Raw genomic sequence first — 12726 nt, 5'->3', positions numbered from 1 at the left:
AAAAAAAAAAGTTTTTACAAATTGTTATGAAAAAAATTACAAAGACTCCAAAGGATGTGAACAAACAATTCACAAAGATAAAACAAAGAAGATAGGGAAATATGGTAAAATATTCAACCCCATTAGGAATGCAGAGAAATGGAAATTAAAATTAGTTCATCTACATTGTAACAACATTTTTTTTTTTGCCTAGAAAATGATTAAAATAATTCAATGGCAACAAAGGTACACCATTGGGACATTCAATTAGGCAATGTACGCGAAGAGACTATGATTTCACTACGCTAAAATAGATATTCTTTACATTATGCAATATTAGGCAGTCATTAAAAAAATCACACTTACACTGCTGACAGCAATTTCCTTTGGCTATTTCTGATGGTAGGCATGGGGATGTGGATGTGTGTTATGTTCTGTATTATATACTTCAAAATTTGGTATAAAAACTTTAAGTCAAGAAACAACAAAAGTTAAAAATATGTTTACAAATAATGTTGAATTATTTGAAGAAATGTTTTTGATGTATAAGGGGGGAGGGGTGCAACATAAAAACTTGTGTAAATTTTTTTTAAAGATTTTATTTATTCATTTTGAGAGGGAGAGAGTGGAAGGAGGGGCAGAGGGAGAGAGAATTGCAAACAGACTACACGGAGCTCAGAGCCTGACACGGGGCTCGATCTCACAACCCTGAGATCATTATTTGAGCCAAAATCAAGGGTCAGATGCTTCACCGACTGAGGCACCCAGGCACCCCCAAATCTGTATAATTTTAACTAAAAACATATGAAAGCTAAGTGGGAAAAAGGAAATTTTCACAGTGTGCTCTGGCTTATGACATTTTTTCTTTCTTTTCTTTCCCTGTTCTATTCTTTTATTTGGATAAGTAAGTATTCTGGCCAAATTCTCAACAAAAATCTTTGATAGACAGAAATAAAGGATTTTAAAAAAGGAAAAAAAAAAAAAACCAGCAAGGAAGGGAATCTCATCAACAGTTTCACAGCTGACATGACTAGAGGCAGAAATTAAAAATGATCCCCGGTCTCAAGTGGGGGCTGCAGGAAGCAGTGGTTGTACTCTAAAGATTTAGCATTCGGCGGCAGCAAGCATTTCCCCAAACAGTGTGCGATATCCCCTCCCTAGATTGTATCCCAAGTCACATGGATTGAGAAATCCTCCTCCTCTTTCTGGGAGCCTGGCAGACAGGAATCAAAGAACCAAAGGGGTGATACTTTCTGTGTTTATTATAGGGGGGTGGGACCCTCTCTTTCTTCCTTCCGCTATAGAATTCAACTTCTGTAACCAAGCAGAGGCTTAATAAATGCTTCCTGACCTTCTGGAACCTGCAAAACGAGAATGAGCAGAGATGATGAGGGGAAAAGCACAAAATATATGTATATTCCCTTCCAAATATGCTTAATTAGAGCCTCTCCATTTAGTGCACTGTTTCATCTAATTCAAAAACAGAACAGTTTGAGCGGCAGTAATGGAGGCTCATTAAGTTCCATTAGCAGCCGCCGCATCCAACGGATACAATAGAAACCAGGAACGATTCACAGCAACAGGTACCGCGCGACAATACAGACCCGTTAGACAAATAACCTGGTCACCCTCACATCGGGTCTTCTTGCTTTCACAGGCTTTTTTTTTTTTTTTTTTCCCCTACAGCATTATGACCCGGGAAACGTATTTTAATTATATTCCTCACCCACCAACTCTATCAACTTAATGTAGACTTTCAGTCATTCTGACATACAAAATCAATTCTTACCAGTTTAGTTTCCCCTGTGTACGACTGGAGGGTGGAGCGCAGACCAGGACGGTCATTGTGTGACTGTGGGTCTTTGGAGAAGATGTTTTAAAGTAAGATTGTCAGAAGTATCCTGGTAATCGTCATGATAATCACAATACTCACGGAGGGCTCACTCTGTGCCAGCCATGTTACAAAGGCTCTGCCTTATTATTTTTATGTAATCCGTGTAACAACCCCATAATGGAGGCATTCCTATTACCCCTTTCATAAAAGAGGTTAGGTCACGTGGCCGGGCACAGGGCTGGGGATGGAGTGAGGCCTCGAACCCAGGCAGTCCACCTACACATCCAGTGGCATTAACCCCTGCCCTTGGGCACTGGGCACCCGCTGAACAGCTCAGCAGGGATCTAGGCAAAGCTCTCACTGCCGGCCTTCGAGGTGTGGGAAGTGCTAAATGAGTTAGACTAATGGTTCCGGTGCTGGGAGGTGCTCACCAATGTTCCTCAATAAGGTTTCACAGCAAAACAACGACAGGACCTGCTCCCACGATGACTCTACTGAGTCACAGTGTGACTTGTTTAAAAATGGAGCATTTTCCAGGGGCACCTGGCTGGCTCAGCAGGTAAAGCGTGCCACTCTTGAGCTCAGAGTTGTACGTCCGAGCCCCACGATGGGTGTGGAGATGGTTTTAAGAAAATAAAATACAGCACTTCCGAAATGTAACACGCTTAATATGGGGAAATACCCCGCTGACATCTTACTCCACTGAGTAAGAACAGAGACAGGCAAGTGCTGGCTTCTATCGCTGGGGCCAAAAAGTAGCCAGGGCTCCCGAGAGAGGAAGACCTAGAACCGCCCGAGGCCTCCTCTCACAACTGACTCAGTTCTGGAAGGCTGCAGGGGACCTCTTCCTCACGGGAGGGGCCACGCACATCTCATCTCCTTTCCCTTCCTCTTCAGACTCGCTCAGCTGCCTCCGGGATCCCCCACGGCTCCGCTGCGCACCCCCCGGAGATGGGCTCCCGGAGGCTAACCGCCTAAACGCAAGCCTGGGGAGGCCACTGGAGCTCGAGGGAACACGGACGTTCCATGTTCTCAAGAGTGAAATGAGGGCTTCGTCATCCAATTCTAGAGCCACGAACGCCTCCAGAATATGGTGCGGAAGCTACGTACCCATCTCCCTTGCGCGCCTTCCTCCACCCAAGGGAAACCCGAGGAGGAACAGAACGATAGGCAAAGACTGATGGTGCTCGTCCTACGACCGCCGACACCACGGCTGTGACTGGATTCCTCGTCCGTACATGATGGTCCTCCAGGTTCACACCAGGTCCCTCGGACTCGGAGCACGACACTTCCTAGTCGACCTTTTCCTCTTCTGATCGATGCTGGCTCCTGCTCCCCAGAAGCCCCTCTTCCTTGTTCCGTTACGCGGGTCTTGGCACCCATCACCGGCCCGCCCTCAGCCGGCTCAGTTTCCTCACTTTCTTGCTTCCCGGGCCTCATCACTTCCCCCGTCGTGCCCTTCCCGTCTTACAAGGGTCAGACGATTCCCGAATCTCCTTGTCCAGCTCAGTCTTGGCCCCAGGACTTCGTAGCCTCACATCCAAGACTAGAAATCTCTGGCTAAATATGCAACAGGAGCCTCGAGATCAACTCAAAGCTGAAACTCATCGCTTGTCCCCGTCCCCGTGTCTTTTGCACATCTTTTTTCTATCATGGCGGCGCCACTTTTCACCTAATTACCCCCACGGCAGGTCGGACAGTCTTCCTGGACTCCACCCTCTCCCGTGGCCGCAGGTCCGTCCCTAACACCCCTCATGAACTGCCTTTTTTTTATTTTTAAGATTTTATTTATTTATTTCACAGACAGAGATCACAAGTAGGCAGAGAGGCAGGGGAAGCAGGCTCCCCACCAAGCAGAGAGCCCAATGCAGGGCTCGATCCCAGGACCCTGGGGCCACGACCTGAAACCGAAGGCTTTAACCCACTGAGCCACCCAGGCGCCCCTGAACTACTCTTTCTAAACATGTCTTTACTCATCCCTTCTGCTATGGCTTAATGTCGGTATATCTCCCTGAAACCCCTGTTGCCGTGCTAACCCCCAAGGGTGACAGGATTAGTCACCAGGGATCAGGGACTGATCCCTGCTTGTTTCCACATTTTGAATTCTGACTCTTCACATCTACACCATGACTGAAGGAATCTGCCTAGAACTTCAATCAGTCCGTCTCTGACACCTGAAACTCCTTCCTTCGTTTACAGCGTAAAAAGTAAGGGGCTCTCCGTGACCTCGGCCCCATTCATAATCTGGGGCAGGGAGGTCATCTCATCTTATGGATTTACACCCCTTTTCTTAGGATTTGAAAGAAAAGATGTATTTAGAAAGAAATCACCCTCACAGTTTTTGAAGCCTGTTTTTCCTTTCTTCGAACCCTTCCGATCGGTCAGCATTCCGTCACCTACTTCGTCTACGTCACCTCAGGTCATCCTCACGGCACCTCTAAGAGAAAGGTCTAGTTCTGTGTGCATCTCACAAGGAAGAAAACAGAGACCCAGAGCCAGCTTGCCCGAGTCCACGGAGCCAGTAAGAGGAGAAACCGGTCTTCATCCGGCTCTATCAACTCCTATCTGGGCACGTGTCCTAGAAAACAGAGAGCCAGGCTGGCCCACAGGGCTCAGTGAGCACATCTACGAAGGAGGCAGAATGTGCGGAAGAGGAAAAGGGGAGAGAAGCTCATCAAGCTCCGGCCTAAAGATATGAGTTAAGGAAAACAGAATTTGCATGCTCACAAACCTTTGATTTTTTTCTCAATATAAAATTTGGTCTGAGAGTCAATCGGCCATCTAAATACATATTTACATAATATAATATTATATATAATATTATATCATATGATATAATATATATAAATATATTATTATAATATAATTATATATAATATATCATGTATTATATATATTATTATAATATAATATTATATAATATAATGTTATATTATATAATATTATAATAATATGGGAGCAATTGAAAAGCCCAGAAATAGGACTTATACCCATAGCAAGCCATTCAGAGAGCTCTTCATGTAACTCAATTTTAAAGAAAGCCGTATGTAAGGATTCACTGTCTATTCATTGGGACGTCAGAAAAAATACATGCATAATGAGGTATAACCGTTTATAGCTGGGAGAGGGCCCAGGCATTAAGCCTTCTCCTGGGGCAAACTGCTGCCTTGCTTCTCCTCCTGTAGTTTCTACCTTTGCTGGTGAATCATCCCCAGGATCACAGATATTTGTTATCCCCGCGTGAAAACAAAATAAGGAGCCTCACCCGTCCCCGTCTCCCCAGTGCTATCAGCACCCGGCACTCAGCTTTCCCCAGTCCTACCTGCCATTGGTGGACACCCCGTGCGGTCTCAGACATCTTCACTGGCTACCTCGCAGCCAGGGGCGCTGCGGTCCCACCGGATGTCTCTGCCTGGCCCGCCTCCCTCAGGTCTCTCCCCTCCAACTTCTCAGGGCCCTTTCTGCCCTAAGCTATGCCCTAAAGAGTCCAACCCAACTCAACCGAGTCAGGGGGCTGACTCTGGCAGACCCCTCCCCCCCATTGTTTTCTATTCCCTTACGCAATTGACTTTTTTCATCACTCCTTACCTGACATTAAATTACATCTTTTTATGTGTTTTTCTGCGTATTATTTATCCTCCACACCCCTCGCCCCTCTACCCGCACACACTAGAACACAGATCCTATGAAAGCAGGCACTCTCGTCTCCTATCTACCACTTACCTCCAGTGACTAGACGGGCATCTGGACATAGTAGGTGCTCAATAAATATCTATCCATTACAGAAATATACTCTACCAGACAGAACTGTAGAAAACCCAAACCTCTGGGTTTTGAAAGTCCATTTTTCTACTTCTTCAGACTAGCAGCAGAATCAGCTTTAGGGAACTGGGAAAAGTACGTATCTTTCACCTTTCTGAGGTCACCCGGATTCGTTCCTCACAGCTATAATTCAGACTTTCCATCTTCTCGTGGAAGTATATCCCCACGCACTGCTCCTCAAAATCATGAAGTCTTTTCAGATCCTCCTCACTCAGGTAGAGTTCTGTGTAAACAAGCAGGGTACATTAAAACAAAACAAAACAAAACAAAAAACATTGTCTTTTTTTTTTTAAGATTTTATTTATTTATTTGACAGACAGAGAGATCACAAGTAGGCAGAGAGGCAGGCAGAGAGAGGAGGAAGCAGGCTCCCCACTGAGCAGAGAGCCTGATGCCAGGCTCAATCCCAGGACCCTGGGACCACGACCTAAGCTGAAGGCAGAGGCTTTAACCCAATGAGCCACCCAGGTGCTCCCCATTATTTGTTTTTAATAGGAAGCTGATACGGAGTAGGAGTGGCTTTTCTTCTACTGCTGTTGAAAATCAACAAACTATTGTTTGTTTGAGAAAACGCTGCTGCCTTGCCATGCCAAATTCCTAATATTAATGGAGAAGCACTGTGCAGAAACAAATAAAAACACCAACTCGGCTCTTCCCTATTGTCTTATAAACAGGTGTAGGAATCTGAAGATGACTCATGTGCAAGAGATATTTTCTGTCCAATATGCTCATAGGTTACTGTTTCTACACATTAACAAAACTTCACTACATTTATATGCACATGGGGGAAAGAACCTGATTGTCTTTTTTCCCTGCCAACTGTTTGGTAAATAAACTGTAGGTTAAAATCAAGTTTGGTGAAGTCTATTCTGTTAAATTAATCCAGCAAGTGTAAGCAAGTTTCACTTTGTTACACTGAGTTTGTAGATATAGTTGACCCCTGAACAACAGGGGTTGAAACTCACTTATATGTGCTCTTGTTTGTTTGCGGTTTTTTTCCCAGTAAATACAGCACACTACTGTATTTTTCTCCCTTACGATTTTAATAACTTTTCTCTTTTCTCTAGTTCACTTTTAAGTCTTAGTATATAACACAAATAATACCCAAAATATGTGTTAATTGATTGCTTATATTATCAGTAAGGCTTCTGGTCAACAGAAAGCTATTAGTAGTTAAGTTTGAGGGGAGTCAAAAGTTATATACTGATTTTTGGCTGTGCAAGGGGCTGGCACCCCAACCCCACATTGCTTAAGGGCCAACTGCGTAAGTTGCTCTACTGGACACAGAGGCATTATTGCCGGCCAAAGGCTGAAGCTATCCACTTTCCTTGACATGATTGTAATTAACTCACAAAGAGACACATTTGTTTCATGATATTGTGGAGCTAACACACATCAACGTCAGTCTTCAGGGATCACAGTCCGTCGACTACTTTGACCCTCAGTCTGACCTAACAGAAAAATAATATTAGCACATAAGCAAGTTTCTAATACTTGAAAAATATATAAATGGCGCTGCAAAAAAGGTTTAAAATGGAGCATTCTTTTCCTTCAGTGGTTTCACTTAAATTAGGGAAAAACCCATATGTTCCCTCAAACTTAGAAATCCAAACATTTATTTTCCAATAAAATGAGACAAAAATATTAATTTTAAATTGATAAAATGGGGCAAAGAAAAAACAATATTCAGCCATAAAAATCTATCCACAACTCAAGGACATACTTATTTTATGATTTTATGGTGTGGAAGAATCAGATACTGAAAAAATCCAGTAACAACCCCCCATCCCCTGCCCACCAACAAACTCTAAATGCCTGTTTGCATTAAAGAATCTCTTGTGAGGGAGAAACTTTGCAGTTATCTTGATTTGATCCTTCTGTGGATTCCTGAAAGCGAACCACCCAAAGACAGGCGAGGCTAACGTCTGTGGAACATTCCCAAGACTCTCCACCAGGTGGCACTGCTGCCCTGTATGCACACGTCAATCTTCACTAACGGAGTGGAAGAAATTTCACAAAAATTCAAGAATTTTCCAGGACTCTGAATGAACACTATCCATCAGAAATATACTTGAGTTATATACAGAATCATCCTATAAGCCCAGATGAAAGAGAAGCTGAAATCTGACCAAATCCCAGCCAATTCCAGGATCTCTCACCAGGTTCACATGCTAACAGCTTGCAGGCGTTCCACAGCCATGAGAGGGCTATGAGAAGCCTAAAAATTATAGGGTAATTATAAGCCTTTAAATTAACTTCAGTTATGTGGTGCCTGTGTGGCTCCATTAGTTAAGCGGCCAAGTCTGGATTTCTGCTCAGGTCGCAATCTCAGGGTCACGGGAGAGAAAGCTGGGCATTGGGCTCGGCCCTCAGTGCAGAGCCTGTTTCGGATTCTCCTTTCCTTTGCTTATTACCCCTCCCCCCAATCCCGACTCTAAAATAAATAAATAAATCTTTTTAAAAAATTAAGTCCAGTTGTACTTTGGCTTCCTCATCCGGGCTGAATATTTGCAGAGGAGCTGGGGAGGGTGGGAAAGAAAAGTAAACTCCAAAGTGACTCGAAAAAAGAGAGAAATGCTTCACTGAGACAATTGCCAGGAGAAACCAAAGCATATCCACCCTTGCAACCTTGTAATAACACCCGCCCCCTAAGAGCACCGTGAAATGTGTAAACAGCGCACACTCCCTTATCTGAAACTCCTGGAACTCCTGTGTTTTAGAATTAAGAGTTTTCCTGGTCTCGTTTCAGAAAGGTAATACAGTGCATATGCCATAAGTGAAGTAAAACCCCTACCTGAGGCTAGGGCAGTACCTAAAAGCCAACACACTGTTTTTTTTTTTTTTTTTTTTTTGCAGCAGAATCAATGAATATTCACGCTATGAGGGATAAAGAGAATAAATGGCTTCACATTAGTCCCATCTGCTTCTTTTGTCCAAATGACTCTCTAACTTAAAAGGAAAAAAGCTTTCTGTTTTCAGGGGTATTTTGGATGTAGGAACTGAGATAAGGTTTATGGATTTACGCATTTCCTTTATACATAGGAATTACCTCGAAATGGGCCTGGTACCATTTGTGAAATTGCTTGAGAGGAACTGCAATAGATCTGTGAAACCACAATAAGAAATGTGCTATTATAACAATTAGCGTGAGAGTCATATTTGCAGAGAAGACATGGATAAGCAAAATGAACTAAGAGAATCTCCAAATATGCAGACTAAAGCACTAAGAAGGAGCGGGGGGAAGGGGAGGAAAAGAAAAAAAGGGAGGAAGAGGAGGAGGAGGAAGAGAAGGAGAAAAGAAAAATAAGAATCCACATTTCTCCATCTTGAACTGAAAATATGAAACAACCATATGGAATCATCTCCATTCTCAGCAGATTAGGAAGCAGAGAATCAGGACTCTAATTTCTAAGTGAAGCCAAGTCTGTCTTTCTAATTTCTCTCAGCCCACAAGACCTCCTGTGACTCCTCTCTGTTTGGATTCCCCCTTCGACAACAGGGAAACGAGTATGGGTCACTGCGAGTACTCCCTAGGAGTTACTCGGGTGACTTCCCAGGTGATCAGAGAAAACACTGATTTCCCAGGTGACATGGAGCCTTAAACATTCACGCAGAGATCCTGTTCTTATCTCTTCCTTTCTTTCGAAGTACTGGTTAATCTCCGCATAAGGTACCACAACTACACGATGAGATCAATGTATCTGCTTAGACCCGGGGTCTGGGCCGATACGCTATTGTATGGGAAGGCCCAGAGACTTCCATCCCATGCCCTGAACCCAACTTCATACTTTCACCTTGGACCTCCACGCTTTACCCAGTGCCCCATAAATGAAAACATACTTAATCCAACATCACCCTCTTCTTGGTCATTTGGAGCTTGATGATGGCAAAGACGGCGAAGAAGAAGACCAATGTGGCTCAGCAGGATGAAAGGGGGGGGCAACCACGGCTTCTGGTGGTAGGTCATGATGTAGCGATAGCGATTGTATTTCCACAGTTTATTGGAAATGGATTTCATATCTACATAGACGTTACTGTTAAGTCGCAGGGAAGAGAGGGATAATGTTTTAAAACAGCATCCTAAAATGTAACAGATTCTTTCTCTATTTTCCAACTTTTATGATTGGCTCGCTCGACATTCCCAGCACTTAGTCAACAAAAATAATATCCATTGCCTTTGTGATTCTTCCTCTACCCATACAAGATATATTAAGCACCTTCTACAATCAAATAGGCTACTCAGAATAATAAAAAGATAGAAATTACAATCCGAGAGAAAAATGCTAATGTTTTAAATGCAATGAACATAAAACTGCCCTCTGGAACTTATCACTATTCTTGGTTCACCATCTCTTCTCAAATAAGCAGCTCTTTTCAGTCCATAATTTACCATTCACAGTAAAAACTGCTAACGTTTCTCTGTATCATTAACGAACTAGAAGAGATTCTCCCAATGTCAAATGTGAGAACCGACAGAATAATCCTAGTTAACACACCCAAATCAAAGAATACTAATGAAGAGACAAAGAAGAAAAATCGGTTCATCCCAAAATAATCAATAAGCAGAACTCTGATTTAGAAACTACATAAAAATTATTTACATTAACTTTACAATGAAAATAATCCCTTATGGGTAGGCCACCTGGATTATCCCTTTAATGACCTCAATTTTAATATGCAGATAGTATGTTAAATACTGATACCATAGAACTGGCAATGGAAGTTGTGGTGGGTGGTGCATTATTCTAAAACAATGTGCCATCTCCTAATTACTTACCTTTAAGTCTACCCCATCATGGGGGTGTGGAGAGGACACCATGGGATGTCTATCCTAACATTCTGCGTAGGCTAATGTTTAGTCTCTCTACAGAAAGATGGCAAAGAAGTACTTGAGGAGGAAAGCCAGAACGAGCCAATAAAAATACAGGCAGCCCTACACTTGGGCCATGATAAAGAGAAGAAAGCAGAACTATCCTGGAGAAAGCCAGCCGAGAATAAGAGGAAGGGAGAAAGTTTCACAGAATCCGTAAAGCAGATGATGCGAAGATAGAAAAACTGAGTTTTAATGTTCTCACAAGTGTGGCCGGAACCACAGAATTAGCATCACCTAAGGACGTGTCAAAAATGCAAATTCTTGGGCCCTAACCCAGAACCACTGAATCAGAAACTCCAGAAGAGACATTACGGCAATGTCTCCACAAGCCCTCCGGGAGAGTCTCCGATACCATCCAGCTGGAGAACCACCACAGTTAAACGCGGTCATTCCGAGTGAGACTACACCTTGCCCACCAGCAGGTGGCGATCTTCACAGTGTAGGTCAGGGTTTTTGTAATTCTCGCTAAGGAGAATCTGGAATGGGACCCTGGACAATCAGATCTGGGGTTTCTCAGCTTGTTTGGTCCTCCCTCTTTCCCACTCTAGAGAGCGGCAACTGGTCTGTGAGGATTTCTCAACCACTCTTTTGACACCTGTCATTTGTGAGAAACAAAAGTCTCACACCCTCTCTGAATGTTATTTGAAATGTCAAAAAAAAAAAAAAAACCCCAGCCATATTAACTAAACACCAGTAAATGTTAGATAGAATGGTGACAGCTATTGTATGATCTTGTAACAAAGAGGGAGATAGGTCTTCCTTGTATATTTATAACAATAGTCTTTTTTTTTTAAGTATTCTGATTTATTTTTGCTTTTTTTTTTTTTTTTACTTAGATTCCATTGCACTGATTTATCTTGCCCTCTTCAGTGAAATAATTAATGCATAAAATACCTAGCATTGGGGCGCCTGGATGGCTCAGTGGGTTAAGCCTCTGCCTTCGGCTCAGGTGGTAATCTCAGGGTCCTGGGATCGAGCCCCGCATCTTGCTCTCTGCTCAGAGGGAGCCTGCTTCCTCCTCTCTCTCTGTCTGCCTTTCTGCCTACTTGTGATCTCTGTCTGTCAAATAAATTAATAAAATCTTTAAAACACCTAGCATCGTGCCTGGCATCAATGAAGCATTCAAAAAAATACTCGTTTCTTCCCATCTCTTCACCTGATTTCTTTCGTCCATTAAACACTCTTTTTGGTACTTGGGGAAAATTCATCAGCAAAAAAAGACAATAAAATATCTTGTCCTTGTAGGACTTATATTATAATAGAGGAGACAAATAAACAGCAAAAAAAGTATAAATAATAAAATATATTTGTGTTTATAAGTGGGTATAAAGAAGAGTAAGAGGGACAAGACATGCCACAGAGATGACTGAAGGAGAGGGGGCTGCACTTTCAAATGTCATCCTTGGATTAGGCCTAATGACAAAGGAAACGTGTGAGCAACGTCTTGAAAGGGGCTGAGAAAATGGGCCACAGGGACGCCTGAAGGAAGAGCACTGCAGGCCAAGGGAACAGCAGCTGCAAACACACTTGTGCTGGTTGAAAACCTCCAAGGGGCCGTTGTGATTGGAGAGCAGAGGGTCAGGGGAAGAGTCGTGTGATGCATGACTGGAAAAGCCGCAGGGAAGCCAGGTCACCGGGGCTCTCTAGGTCTTAGGATCTCTTCAGGAGCTTTGAAATGGGAAACCACTGAGAGTTTGGAGCAGAGTAGTGACATCATCTGACATACGTTTTTAAAGAGTCACCAGGGGCTCCTGTGTTGAGACTATAGGCCCAAGACAGAAGCAGAGAAATAAGTAGGAGGCTCTCTAGTGGCAGTGAGGTGGCAAGGGGTGGTTGGGTTGATGATCTGTTTGAAGGCAGAGTCAACAGGCAGTCCTGACAGAGCAGAGGTATAGAGGTAAGTGTTGAGAATGACTCCAAGGCTTCTGATGCCAGAAACTGGGGAAATGGAGACTTGACAGAAACTTGTGGGTCTTCTCCATAGATCTGGGACAGATGAGGAGTAGAGAAGTCTATTCTGGGAAAGAGAGGAGATCGGGAGTTTGAACATTTAGAATTTTAGAATTCTGTTATACGAGCAACTGGTGGTCAAAGGGGGCAGTTGGATCTGTGATTGGAGTGTGAGCAAGAGATCTGGGCTGGAGACAGACATTGGACTTTGTCGGCAATACAGGAAACTGACCAAGATCACCAAACAACATGTAAATAAGAAATGCGC

The 12726-nt window shown here is 43.3% G+C and overlaps 1 protein-coding gene across 1 annotated transcript in view; it reads right to left on the bottom strand.

Annotated features, from left to right (window-relative positions):
- The window catches only part of TRPM6 (transient receptor potential cation channel subfamily M member 6), a 144178-nt gene that overhangs the window by 41185 nt on the left and 90267 nt on the right, over positions 1 to 12726 (bottom strand). Inside the window, exons 24-25 of the mRNA XM_032307749.1 lie at positions 9476 to 9669; positions 5726 to 5858 (exon numbers count right to left, since the gene is read on the bottom strand). Coding sequence (XP_032163640.1) covers positions 5726 to 5858; positions 9476 to 9669 — 327 coding nt within the window. The remainder of the gene's footprint in view (positions 1 to 5725; positions 5859 to 9475; positions 9670 to 12726) is intronic.

The sequence above is a fragment of the Mustela erminea genome, chromosome 12 (assembly GCF_009829155.1).
Source record: "Mustela erminea isolate mMusErm1 chromosome 12, mMusErm1.Pri, whole genome shotgun sequence".
Lineage (NCBI taxonomy): Eukaryota > Metazoa > Chordata > Mammalia > Carnivora > Mustelidae > Mustela > Mustela erminea.
The sequence above is the reverse complement of the archived record's forward strand: the minus strand, read 5'-3'. Positions and strand labels throughout refer to the sequence as shown.